This window comes from Oenanthe melanoleuca, chromosome 4A (assembly GCF_029582105.1).
Source record: "Oenanthe melanoleuca isolate GR-GAL-2019-014 chromosome 4A, OMel1.0, whole genome shotgun sequence".
Classification (NCBI taxonomy): Eukaryota; Metazoa; Chordata; class Aves; order Passeriformes; family Muscicapidae; genus Oenanthe; species Oenanthe melanoleuca.
In genome coordinates this window covers 4257872-4271786 of record NC_079338.1, presented here as the reverse complement: position 1 = coordinate 4271786, position 13915 = coordinate 4257872, and the positions used below count along the sequence as shown (strand labels likewise).

The following is a 13915-nucleotide window of genomic DNA, read 5'->3' as shown; positions in this document are numbered from 1 at the left end:
TGGCCGTGGGATGCTCTGCTCGCAGCCCCCCTGCGTGCTGCGGGGAGGAGAGCGGGCATGGGGGTTTGGGCTCTGCGAGGAGGGATTTCCTGTAGGTGAGACTTGCATGCACCTTGAGGCACGTGGAGATGGGCCTTGCGCTCCATGTGCTATTTCCTGCGGGCTGTAGGAAAGGTTCTTGGTCTCTCTGCCGCTCTGGGTGCGCAGCGTTTCCCCAGATCTGGAGGCAGCAATGCCCTGCTCCAGCTGGCTGTCACAGGTACGAGTGGCCAGCAGTGCAGGGGTCAGCACAGTGCATGCTGTTTTTGATGCACAGCCTGGGGGGCGGTGGGAACTTTACACCAGGTTTGCAGCCTTTGTGTCCAGTGGAGCCCTAGCTCTCCATCTGCTTCTTTAGTTCTACTGATAAGGTCAGGAATGACCAAGCAATGACATCTCAGCCCTGCTTATGGTATGCTGGGCAGTGTCTGGAGCCGCTGTTCTATCTTGCAGAAAAGCAAGCTCTTAGTAATAGCGCAGGGCTAGGATTGCCGTAAAGCTCCAGGAAGTCCCTGCCTTATCTGGAGCAAGTGGGAAGCCCAGCTCCAAGTCAGAGCTGTTCACGCTTCCCCAGACTCCTTTCCCTGTTCTGCTCCCACGGTGAGTCAGTGTGGGCTGGTGACACAGGCAGGAGGACCCCCTTTCCCTTTTGGCCAAACAGAAGCTGGGAGGCTGGGGAGCTGGGACGCCAGGTGGCACGTACCCGAGCAGACACAGGCGCCCTTGTTTGATGACCTGAATTCTCAAGAGCCCTGTGATGAGCAGGGTCATCCTTTCTGCATGAGTTCCTGGCTTAAAAGATGAGTCTCCAGCAGTGGCGGGACAGCTTCCCTTCCTTCTCACACAAACAGTCTTTGTCTGCAGTCTGCCTGGGTGACAAAGGGAAATATCCACTGATGGGGCAGGGATGGTCTCAAGGTCCACAGGAGCTCACCACCTGCCTGAGGCATGGGTCACATCTCAGGTTGGGGCTGCACTGGTAGCTCTGGCTGGCTGCCCAGAGAAGTGTGGAGGTGTTCAGACAGAGAGATCACAGCTCCACTATTTTAGGTCCAGGGATTTCTCTAGCTATGTCTAGCCCAGTCATTAACCAAAATGTGCTTCATGGCAGCCTCCAGCTCCCCTCCTCACCAGCATCTCCTCTGGCCCCAAGGCATCATGTTCATTTCCCACTTGTCTCCTGCTGACCATGGCTGCTTGCTGTTTTGAGCAATTCTTATGCTTCACCCTGTAGAAACCAAGTTTTGCCACTCCTGTAGCTGAGCTGTTTGCACTACGTGAATGGGCCTACGCTCAGCTTTGCTGCAGCCATCTGGCCCTATGTGGGAGGCTGCAGTTCCTGCAGTAGTATTCATAGCCCTGTGCAATCAGAATGTGTCCAGCTCCTGAACAGCTTCTGTGCCTGGGAGGTGGCAGAGGTGTTCAGGCTGCCCAGTGCCACAGGGTTCAGAGTTGAGTCAATCGGATTCTAGCCCCTGATTTTCAGGGCTGGTGGCAGAACTCTCTCTCCTCCAGTCCCTGCCCCGGTCTCTGCCGTGGGCTCTCAGTGCCTCTCAGCTGAGTTTGCTTTCCCAGGTGTGTGTAGGGAGGCTGCTTTATGGCTGTCTGACTTTTAAAAATTCAGACTGGAAGGCAGCTTGAGGCATTATCCTAGGCTGCACTCGAGCCTTCCCTTAACATCCTGCAATGTTAATTCCTTGTTACTCCTGTGTCATCTCTGCAGACACTGAACGGGCAGTGGAAATTCTGACCAGATACCAAAGCACCCTGCGGTCCCCGGAGGAGCAGGAGTTAAAAGCTTCCATTGGAAAAGTCTCGCACATCTTCCAAAGTGAACTCTTCCAGGCTCTGCTGGGTAAGCCCCTGCCTTGCAATCCTTTGCAGTCCTTGCAGCCTTGTGTTGAGTGGGGTCTCCTGGGAGCCTGATCCCACACCAGAGCCTGGCACTGACCAGTGCATTCTGTGGAAACACATGGCATGTAATGCCAGGGAGCTGGGCTGTCTTTCCCCTCCAGGGCTAAGGCAGGAGATACCAGGGCTGCAATCACTGGGTGTGTGTAGTGAACAGCATTCCTCAGTCTGATTGAGGACAAGGGGTAAAACCTTGATCAGGCCGTGCCTGATCTATCCAGCACCTGCTAAGGGATCCTGCCCTGCTGAGAGTACTCTCTGTGCAGTGCAGGCCTGGTGTCCAGGAAGGAAAACTAATTTTTTCTGTCTTTAAGAAAGAGTCAACATGTACCCAAGCTCCTTTGGGGTATTCTGGTCTTTCTTGTTCTTAGACCCACCAGCACTTGTAAGAAACACACTGTTCCAGCAGCTCCATTTCACACAAGAGTTAACAGCAAGGCTTATCTTGAGGCTGGACAAAAGAAAATGGCATTTTTGAGCACTATGTGAAGTTCTCCATGTGAACTGAGACAAATGCAGCTGAAGTCTTTCTGGACTATGCAGCTTCTCTGTGCAAGACACACAACTGTCCTGCTATTCTCCTTTACATTCTGTTCACTGTGGGCCTCAGGAAGCCCATGCAGCTCTGGTTTCTGTTCCTGGACCTCCTGGGAGAAGAGCTCATTTTCCCTGGTGGGAAGGAAGGGAAAGCACCCCAGAGGCTCTGCACTTTTAGAGGAAGACCCAGACTGCAGGGTGCAGAGCTCCACATCTGTGGCTCATATCAGTGCATTTTGATCCAAGGCTGTCTCAGGCTTGGTGCTCCCCCTTGCTGTTCTCTTGGCAGTTCTCACCTTTTCTTCACACCTCTGCAGCCAGAGTTCCACTTCTGTGCCTGCAGACATGAGTTGCCAGCAGTTCCTCTGTGCTTCAGGTTTTCCATTGAAAATTAAGTTGAGAGCTGTGTCCTGAGCAATTTTATTCTATCCTTTTTTCTCTCTTGCTGTTGGAGCATCACCTGGAGACTTTCAGTCCCAGCATGTCCTTTTAAAGGTCTTGTGCTGGAATGTCTGTGTCAGCAGCAGCAGAGACATGTGCCAAGGGTGCACTCCCCAGGGTAGGTGGGCCCCCACACTGAAGAAGCCAGTGTACATTTTCTTTCTTATCTCGTAATTTTTACAACCCGCTCTCTAAATGATCCCCAGCCTGGAGGCAGGAATCCCAAGCAGGGCTGTGACCTTGACCAACCTGACATTAGCCCAACACCCCTGTTTGCTTTTGTGTGCTGGCCAGTCCTCCCTGGGGCTGTGTGAGAGCAGCAAAGCAGCTTTCCCAGGGCCCAGGGCTGTTGCTATTAGTGCAGAAGTGCTGCTGCCGAGAGCACGTCTGCACGCGCGCCGGGCTGGCTGCAGCTGCACGCTGGCAGGAGGATGCTGCAGAGTCCCAGCTCCCTGCTCTCAGCCGTGTGTCTTGCTGTCCTATCAGCCCTGGCACGAGGGAGTGTTGGGAGTGTCGCTTGTTTACTGGTGACCTTTTCAGCTGGTTTAACAGGATATTAATTCCCGCGCAGAGCGAGCCTTTCTCTCAATGTGTTTACCTAAACTAGGAATTTGCATTAATTACTTCCGCCCCCTCTCTCAGCTCCCTCCCCCCTTCTCCTTGGAGTGTAGGTTTGTGAATTCCTCTGTCCCAGCATGGACATTGTGTGCTCACTGTGGCCACACACTGCTGGCACACACTGGGTTGCCTTGTGTCCACGGCCTATACCCACTGGAGCACAGTAACAACACTGCAAGGGTGACAGAACATTTCTATTTTCATTTTTATTTTCACCCCTCCTTTTCCCAGGAGGGCAGTATGTCTCTGTCTGAAGTCTGCTCCGAGTCACAGGGCTGGCTCAGTGTGGGAGAAGGATTTGCAGGAGATCACAGACACTGCTTAGTGCAAAAGCTGTCTCACTGCCCCACACCATGCCAGATACTTCTGGCTCTGGAGAGGCCTTAGCCTGCAGAGGTCCCTCCTCTTGCAACCTTTAAGCAACACAGCACTGCTTTTTTCCAGCCCCTGGGGAAGATGAATTTGTGAGTATGGTGCATCTCTGTCCTCAGTCTGCCTGCTCCTGCAGGAAATGCTGTCCAAGAACACACATGGGCTGATTGGAGTTTGAACAGCAAAATGCATCAGGCCATAGCAGAGCTACCAACAGTGCCAAACACCATGGAGTCTGCCAAGTCAGTCCACATGAAAAATGCTAGGGGTATGACTTCCTTTTTTTTTTTTTTAAGAATAAGCTGTTTTGAGGTCTCCAGAAGCCCCAGTCTGTGTTGTGTCCAGGATGCGCTGGTGTTGTGCTGAATGTATCAGTCACTGTGATCGTGGCCAGTGTTGCTCTGCATATGCACCGTGTTCTGCCAGACTCCTCTGAGCCCTGCCCAGCCCTTGTTGTGACCACCCCCTGTCCCTGGAGCTGCCTGTGCTGGGGCACGCTGCCTGTGCCAGGACAGCTCCTGTCCCGGTGGCTCTGCGGCTGGCTGGGCACGGCACAGCGGTGCGGAGCCGCTCTGCGCTGGAATGTGCCAAACCCTGCTCCGCACAAAAGAAATTCCTTGGCTGTGCAGAGGCAAAACAGGCTGTGCTGGCTCCCTTCTCCTGGCCCCTCTCTCCCTGTGTCTGAGGCTGTGGAGCCAAGTGCGTGACTTGCAAGGAAGCAGCTCAGCAAAGGGGTGCTCCAGGAGCCTGGGTTGGGGTGATGGTGGCCCTGCTTTCCCTTTGCTTGGTGGAGCCCCTCAGGGAGATGCTTAGTCTCTTGTGCTGCTGGGGAGGATGGGGCTTGCACACAAAAGCAGCTCCCTGACCTTTCCTTCCCAGAGCCGGGGCTGAAAGGGGCTGTTGTGCCCTTTGCAGCAGGAGAAGCTGGTGGACAGGCAGGGTTTGTGTATGTCCAGCTGTCCCAGCTGTCAGCAGCCCAAGGGGCTGAGCTCCTCTCAAAAATCCTCTGGGATTCAGCTTCTCTCCTGTGCCTGAGCAGTGGCCAGTGCAGACCTCTCGGGTCCTGCCAGCTGCTAGGGGCCCCAGTCCTCCCCTGCAGCTCCTTTTAGCCTTTAAAAGATTACTCATGAGCAGTGAAGTGGTGAAGGCAGAAGGAGGGGCAGGTAGTGCTTCCCTGGGTGCAAAACCCCACCAAGACCTGCTTGCTAACAGCACAGCTGGGGATGGTGCTAATGGCTTCACCAGGTGGCTGCAGGAGCCAGCATGGAAAACTAGAGGAATCTGGAGACTTCCCAACCCTGAGGACTCATCCTCTTGCAGATTTACCCATAGCAAGAATGGAAACTTGCAGCCTGCTTGAAAAAGATCTGCTATGGCAGCCATGGGTGTGAATGGCAGTGGGGCCATGGCTGGGGGTCTGGTGTGAGGCTGGGATTTGTGCTTGGGGTAAATCTGTGGTGCTGCAGCTGGTGACAGTGCATGCATTGGGGAAAAAGTCATTTTCTGGAAGTGCATGTGCTGGCTGGCACAAGGGCACTGCGTTAATGCAAAGATGCTGGTGCTATAGAAATATTTAATGACATTTATTTGACATGTTATTACCAGGAAAAAAATGTTTAAAAAATCCTAATCTCTGTAAATCTTGAGTTACTTTTCCTTATTAGATCCAGAACAGATTTACATGTGATCACACAGAAACTGGGCTGTAAGACAGAACTTGCAGCTTCATCTTTTGCTACCACAGGGTCCTCTTATGGAGGCTTTTCAGGTAGTGCTGCTCTTAAAGTGCACAGGTGAGGCAGACATTTGTGAAATTTGTGATGCTCATAAGAAATTAGGGAAAACAGCATATATTTAAATTATCTTAATGCCACGTGCATGTGTCCTAAAATGTACTTCTGTCCTTTGCTGCCTGAACCCTGTCCACCAATCCTGAAACTCCTCTAATCCCTTGTGCCAGCAACAATTCTCTCTTTTGGCAAGCACCTAAACTGGGCTGAGGGTTTTGGAGGTGGAGAGTGGCTGCTTCAGGGGACAAGTTTCCTGCCCTTCAGGTGCCTTGCCAGCTTGGCTGCCCAAGGCTGTGTTCTGCAGCAGATGGGTGACAAACGGGGATGCCAGCAGCAGCACACCCCCACAATGGGGCTGTTCAAATCATGTTTTCATTCTTGCAAAGTTTTGTGTGTTCCCAACATAATCCATGCAGCCAGAAGCTGCTGCTATCCTGTTACGCAATTATTATTTTTATAACCAGAGGGAGAGATGTTTTAGCACGAAAACAAAGTCCAGTTTCTCTGGCTGTGAAGTGAGTGCTGGCTGTGACCTCGGTCTGATTTGGGAGGGTGTCAGGAGCTGCCAGCAGCCTGTTTGGCAGCCAGGGGGCTGTAGAAGGGGTGCCCCAGGTGCAGTGGGTACATCTGGGGGCTCCCACTCTTCCTGTCATTGCCAGTTGCCACGTGTCTCCAGGGCACAGGACAGAGCCTGGCAGCACAAAACAGCAGCTCCAAAAGTGCCACTGATGCCAGGCAGTGACACAGTGCTCCCTGCACTCAGGCAGCCACAGAACCTGGCTGGGCTGCCCTTGGGCACCCAGCTGGGCTGCCAGCAGCTGAGATTTATATCAGCTTTGCCCCTACAGCTGGGAGGTCAGCAGACCAGGCAGCCCCTGGGAGCTGGAAGATGGGGGTTGAAGCTGCTCTCATCCCATCTGCACCAGGGATGTGCTGCTGTAGTGCATGGACACGTGGTTAAGCACTGGGGGAGAGGATGGGGAATTGTGCCTGGGCATGCAACCCTGCTCTCTGAAAGTATCCCTGGTGTCATGGGCAGAGTGGGAGCTTCAGACAAAGTTTATTATAAAAGCCCTCTTGTTGAGTCAAAAGGTGAAGAAAGGACACCCTTCCTTTCGAAACTCATCCTGGGTGCAGCTAGATCCAATTTAGGCCCAGACTTTGTCAATGGTATATGTCTAAAGGATTATACAGGTGTAATCGAATCTTTATACAATTTTGTCCCACAGGATTAAGGATGATAAACCTAATGTATTTATATAAATGTATTAAAGGATTTGTTTAAATTTATTACAATAAAGATAAGGATTAGAGAAGAAAAAGAGCTTAATAAGAATTATTTACTAAACAGTGTGGATAGCTATAACTACTAGTGTAGTGCACTGTTTTTGAAGCAATATTAAAGCAATTATTTTGAAGCCAGCTAAACAATTATTAAGTAGAGATTGATGTTACTCACCCATACCAATAACCAAAGGCAGATCTCTTTGATTCAGCCTTGAGGAGCGACCTTGAAGGGTGTCCCCACTTAAGAGGAGGGACTTCACACACCTTAGAGAGGTATAATAGAAGTCCTCACTGTGCAAAAGTGTGACTGGCATTTTATGGTATAAAGTGATTGACTATCAGTCATACACATTTTTTAGATTATGTGTTATCAGACTAAATCAGCAAAATATACTTTGTGCTAAAAAAGGCGTGAGCAGCTCTTTAGTTTCTTCTTCTCACCACTCTAACTCTCACTTCCATATCATAGAGTCCATATGATTCTTGCTGCTCCCAGCTCAGTCAGGGAGCATATCTTGCACATCCTTGTGGTGGAGTCTGAGAGTTTGGTCAAGATGGTCTCTGTGTTCTTCAGCACTAAGAACAGCAGACCCTCCTCACTTGGCCTTATCACTGCTCAGCAGACCCTCCTCTCTCAGGCCCTCACTGATGAGCTTGCAAGACAAATTTCCAGCTGCTGTATCTCTGCTTAGGCAGAGCATCCTGCTATACTTGGGGAACAGCCTCAGGCACAGTGGTCAGTGTGTCCCTGCTTATACTGCCAATGCTCACCAGATTTCCTGTTGAAATCTCTGTGACATGGACATTTAACACCTCCTGGTGCCATGGTGTGGCATAGTTTTAGGTGAGAAATAACAGACTGAAAGGCAAGTGGAAGTGCTTCATCCATGAGCTCCCAGGGAGTGCCATGGGAATGGCCACATCCCCCTCAAGATGACCCGCAGCTTGCCCCTCGAGTCTCTCACGGAAGAGGAGCTCTTCAGCTTTTTCCACTGCAGATGCAGGTACAGAAAATGAACTCAGGTTCCTGCTGTGTCTTTTCCTGCTTCAAGTGCTCATTTATGCTGCCTTGACTTCTTGGCCCTGCCGGATCTGCCAGGCTTCCTGTTTCCCAGGTGCTTGAAGGGATTTATTGCTCTTTTTATGGCTTTTGGAAGGCGTTTACCAAACTTTTTTGGCCGACCTCTTGGAACTTTACCTTTAACCTATCAGCATTTACCATGCATTCTGGTTTTCTCATTTAGATGCAGCTTCAGCAGTTTAGATTAATGTCTTCTCATTTTCAAAAGCCTCTCTTCCTCTGCAGTCAAGCCTTGCTTTCCTCCCTTTTGCCTTTACAGAATCCTCCAGCCAGGCACTTCATGTCTATTCTGATGTCCCAGTGGGTCTCTCTAAGTAGGCTCAAAGCTTCCCACAAGTTTTTGTTACCCCTTTCAGTTTCTTCATAAAAACAAGTTCTCACTTCTGATGTAGTTTCCTTTTTGAAATCAAACACTTCTGCAGTGGATATGTTGGCCACGACCATTCTGGAGGTGCTGGCTCTGGAGATAACTTGGGGCTGCCAGGGGCCAGTAGCTGCCTGAGTGTGCAGCAGTGGGAGCTTCCTTAGGGAGAAGCAGAGCCCACTGCAGCCTTTCTGCTCCCTGGAATCCTCTGTGTGTGACCTGGAGAGGGTAAAATCCTCTTGGCTGGGCTAGGAGAGGGTCTGGGAGTTCCAGAGAGCCCCTCTGAAACTATACCTGGGCAGCTGCTCTCAGTTCCCACTCTCACCCCATAACTGTCTGTGGAGTAGTGAGGACTGGGATACCCCATTTTCATACCTCTCTCTAGACCAGCTGTGGTTTACAGCAGCAAACTCAGGTTCTTGGAGCCCAGAATGAGGGTATCTGTTGTGGCAGTGTGCAGGTTGCATCGTGCTAGGTGGGAAGAGGGGAAATACCAGGGAGGGACCTGGGTTAGCAGTGCTGTAGTCATCAGCTTTAGAGCTTGTACACTGAGTGCCCTGTGGCTTCTCTGCCTGTACCCCTGGGAAGGGAGCCCCTTCACAGGCCAGGGGTGCTGAGTGTCAGGGATGGGGAGGGAATAGCACATCAGCATCAGGGCAGGCATGCAGGGGCTGCCTGGTGCAGGAGGCTTTTCAGAGCAGAAGGGACAGGCCACCATGCCTGGGGCTGGCACAGCCTGGAGGAGAGCAGGATGTGTTTTGGATTGATGCTGGTGAGCAGAGTTTGCTCTTAGTCCCTGTAGACTGTGTAATCATTGTTCCATGGACATTCCTATGCTTTCCAGAGCCATGGGCACTGCACAGTGAGCCAGGCACCCCACTGCACCTCTTGCCTTGCAGAGGGGGTGTGGTGGGCAACACAACAAGCACGGGGAGCCAGCAGAGCCCTCTCCCAGGGTGCCAGCCCCTCACAGAGGGCTCAGACCCTGGGGGCAGAGTGGAAGGTGCTGCACCCCACAGAGGCTGCCTCCCAATCCTGAGGATGTTTCTCCTGCTGTTTTGCAGATATCCATGAATTCTATGATTTCACGCTGCGCTCTGCACCCGTGCAGTCTCCAGGCCTGGATGCACGTCATGGCACAGCCAGGCAGCAGCTTGGGGCCAGTGAATCCAGCTCCACAGTCACTCCCAGAGAGCCCCAAAACTTATCTGAGGTAAGAGCCACCCTCTGCTGCAGGGCCAGACCCTGCACACTGCTGTGCTGAGAGAGATTCAAGGGGCACAGCAGGCTGATGTCCACCACAGCCAGCCCAGCTCACAGCCAGGCTTTTCCCACACATTCTCTGTGATAGCTTGTCTCATTAATGAGGCAACCTCTCTGGTTCACAAGTGTTAATTGAATTACTGGTAATGCCAACAGCTCCAGCTCCAGCTCTGGCTCCTGCTCTGCAGTTGCAGCTGGATTAGTTGCTCCCGTCTGACACTGTCTCCCATGGAGGCATTTCAGCTCTCTGATCCAGCCACTTTTGATAAGTGAAGTAGGTTCAGTCTTTCAAGTTTCCCTTTTCAGGATTTTTTCCCAGCTCTCAGATAACTTGTGTCTCTCTTATTTGCATTCTCTTAAATTTTCAACAGCCTTCTAAAAGATACAGCACCAGGTGGAGAGGCAGGAATTGAGCAGTAGGGTCTCAGTTATCTCAAAAGCACCTAGGTAAATAAAATTGCCTCGTGTCTTTGCAGGCCTTCCTTCCATCCCCCACTCACTGCCCTGCCATGGGATGCTGTCAGATCCTCCTAATCTAGGGATACACTTGTGCAGAAATGAAAAATATCAGGGATTCCTCCTTTCAATGAAATAACCCTATCAGATAAACACCATTTTTTGCCTCACAGATTGAACTGGCTTCCCATCATATACCTGGGGGAACTCCAAATTTAAGTGTCACACAGGAAAGATGGAGCTGAATGATATCATCTAAGGAAGAACACTTTAAAGGAGTTTGGGGATCAAGAACAAGGAGGACAAAACAGCCCACAATCACTGCAGGAGATATTTGTGTTCCTCTGACTCAGGAACTGCTTTAGTCCCATTTTTTCTTGACCCTCTTCACATTGCCAGTCCCTCTAAAGTCAAACCTGCAACTTTAGTATGTGGTTAAGAACAAATTTTTGGTGCTGTTATGCCATAGGCAGTGGGATCCTGCTTTAGTTTTTTTGGGTGTCCTGTAGCCTTGATCCAGCCAACAGTGAACTCTGCTGGCAATAGCCACCAGTCTCTGTGGCCAGGCCAGTCTATGAATCTCCAAGGAGATGTGACATTGGATAAGGACATTGAAAAATCGATGTGGAAATAAGCAGGGAAGCAACTGTGGACCTTACACAGCTGGTGTGAGTGCTCCCCCTGCTCCCTCCATTGTGCCCTGTCTGTAAGGGGGCAGAAAAAAGCAGAACTGAACTGCACTTGAACACGGCCCAAGCCACTGACACCATCAAATCCCTCCTCCTTTCTCAAAAAAAAATGTGTTCAAGCTGAAACATGAAATGCAACCCAGCAATGGCACAGTCCCAGAGTCTCAGGCCAGCAAACCTCCACCATTGCTTGCAGTGACCCTGCTGGCCCTGGGGCCAGTGCCAGGGAGGCTGACAGGAGAGGAGGGACACCTGTCAAAGGCACTATTCCCATTGCATGAGGAAAAGCTCATTTTGGCCCTTCCAGAAGCAGTGGAAGCATCTGGCCTGCCCTACCCACATGTCCCCCCACTTGTCTGGTTTCAGGACTGCTCCTGGGACCGTGAGCAGAGGCTCGGCACGGCGGCTGGGGACAGTGCTCCAGGGACACCGCCACGGCTGGTGAGGGTGACAGCACGGCGGACGGAGGCGCCGGCCAGTGTCTGCAGCCTGGTGCTCGGCTCTCACAGCACCCTGCCCCAGGTGAGCCTCCGTGCGCCCCACGCCTCCTCCCGCCCCGCCAGCCCTGCCGGCGCCTGGCACTGAGGGGACAGCGCCGGCCGTGCGCTCTCAGCGCTGCGGGGACGGCACCTCCCTCCCCTGGTGCGTCCTCCTGGCTGTTCTGCTGACAGCAGAAAGCCGAGCTCACCTGTGCCAGGGGCTGGATGGCACTGCAGCCATCCCCTGGCGTTAGCACTTGCCGTGGCCCCGTGTCAGCCCTCCGGGCTCGGAGGGCAGCTGGATGTGGCGCAGGAACAAAGAGGCTGCGTGGAGCTGGAAATCCTCCCAGGCCCGTCCCTCTCGCCCCCAGCGCTGGCACGCTCCCACGTTGCAGATTTCCATATTTTTTTCTCCGAGCTCTTAAATGGCAGGTCCGTTCCTCAGCTTCCCAGGAGCTTTTCTCTGCTGTCTTATTTGCTTGGAAACACCATTTATTTGGATGTGCATCGTAAAGCTCAGCCTCCACCTGGTACAAGAAAATCGTTTGGGCTACGCATTTGAGGGGAGTTTCAGGGATGAGTGAAGGGCAAAATGCACTTTTGGGAAGGATGAAGTGGCCAGGAAGAATGGAGCTCACCACAGATTTAAAATTATATGGAAATGTTGTTTTTCTTGGCAAAGTTTGAAATAATGCTTGTTTGCTAAGTCTAAGTCTTCTTCCAAAGTATTTTAAATACAAAAATTGCACTGCCTCTTTTCTGTCCTTTTTTAAATGTTTCCCTTCTTTTTCTGGACTGCAATAAAATGGGTAACACCCCATTTTTTTTCTCTTACTGTTTAATTTCTCTTCTTCTCTTGTTTCTCTCTACATTTTCAATCATTCACCATATCTTTAGCAGTTTTTGAAGGGCGAGACAGTGGTTTTCAGAATATGACAAGAAGATGAGCTTGGCTGCTGATTTCCATTTGCCAGTGGGTGGGAACCACCACCACAGGGGAGTCACAGGGCAAAACCCATGAGGGGGTGAGAGCCTGAGCAATTGGGAACAGATTCTGTTGTGATTTTAAGGGATTTTCTTTCTAACTGTCCCAGGCTGTGAAGTACAGCAGCTCTTGCATCCAGCCCCAAATGCCTGGCTCAGTTGCAATGTCTCCTTTAGCAGCAGACATCTAGTTTTGATTTTAAGGCTTCATGCAGTGGAGAATCTGCTCTGTCCCTGGCCTGGCCTGCCTGATGATTATTTATCCTTCACATTAAAAATCTGTATTTTACTGTTAGCCTGTATTTCTCTTGGTTTAGCTCCCAGCACCAGGAAATTTTGCTGCCTTTGTTTGCTAGGATGAAGGACCTTGGCAATCAGAAATGTTCCCAACATGTAGGTATTTATAGATGCATCTAAGTTCCCTCTTAACTTTCCCTTAGATAAACTAAACAGATTGGCTTCTTCACTCGCTCACTGTAGAGGCAGGTTGTTCCAGACCTGAAATAATTCCTGTCATTCTTTTCAGCCTCCTTCTTTCCTAGCCTGTGTCAGCATGGGGCCAGTCCTTGGTGCCAGGTGCTGGAGCTTTAGGGGTCACCCATCTACAGGAGCTGCAGCTGCCAGCCCCAAGCAGGGGGTCACTGCCCTGAGAGGGAGGAATAGTGGGGACCTGGATGGGCAGACTGGGATTCTGGAAGGGCTGTGTCCTGGCAGGGCTCTCATCTGCAACCTCCTTCATCCCAGAGGATGGTCATTTCACAGCATGGCTGCAGGCAGAGCAGGGAACTGGAGGTGAAAAGCTGTGAGGATGGTAGTGTTCAGTGCCAGGTACTGCCATGCCTGTAGTCCTGCCTGAAACTTGGCTTTCTGCAGAAACCCAGCAGCTTTCCTGAAAACTGGAGCCAAGCAGTGCTGGAGAGCTGCAGGCTTGAGCAGAGCTCCTCTGCAGCAGCCCTTGTGCTGGGATGCAAAATCCTTTGTCACAGTAGTGAGCCTTTCCCCAGGATGTCACTGCTGAATACAGGCCTTGCCCTGACAGAGGGAAGCATTTCCAGCAGTCCCCCATGAGACAGGATCGGATGCCTGGGGCAGGCTGTGCTGCTGCACCGCAGCACAGGCCCTGTTTCTCATCCTTCACTCCTGCATGAAGGCACTGAGGACACCTCAGCTCCTGCCAGCATCACATCCCGTGTCAGTTCTCAACAGCCACAGCATGCAGGACAGCACCAGGGCTGGACAACACTTACACACCCAGCTCCTGCCCTGCTCCATGGGAACTTCTTGCTTTCCAGCCTTCAGTGTGTGCTTTTTTTGCCACAGGCATTTCCAAAGCAGATTTCAGAAAAAATACCTGAGATGGCAAATTGGGTTTGGAAGAAACAGGGAAGCTTTTATAATAGGTGATAGTTAATGCTAGGGCAGGGGAGCACCAGCTGCCACCCTGGTGCCATCAGCCCAGGAACAAGAGTTCCAGTGGACACCCTGCCACTGATAACAGGCAACATGATGAACTGGCTTTTTCCCACCTGAAGTAAGTGCAATTCTCTTATTGCATCCATCAGTGTTAATAAGTTTCCTGTTGCCCTGGCTCTGTCCTCTCCCCT

At 51.5% G+C, this 13915-nt stretch overlaps 1 protein-coding gene across 3 annotated transcripts in view; it reads left to right on the top strand.

Moving 5' to 3' along the window:
• DLG3 (discs large MAGUK scaffold protein 3) overlaps positions 1 to 13915 on the top strand; it is a 77554-nt gene that overhangs the window by 321 nt on the left and 63318 nt on the right. For all 3 annotated transcript variants that reach the window (XM_056491114.1, XM_056491113.1, XM_056491112.1), the window contains exons 2-4: positions 1763 to 1894; positions 9505 to 9653; positions 11215 to 11370. In XM_056491114.1, coding sequence (XP_056347089.1) covers positions 1763 to 1894; positions 9505 to 9653; positions 11215 to 11370 — 437 coding nt within the window. The remainder of the gene's footprint in view (positions 1 to 1762; positions 1895 to 9504; positions 9654 to 11214; positions 11371 to 13915) is intronic.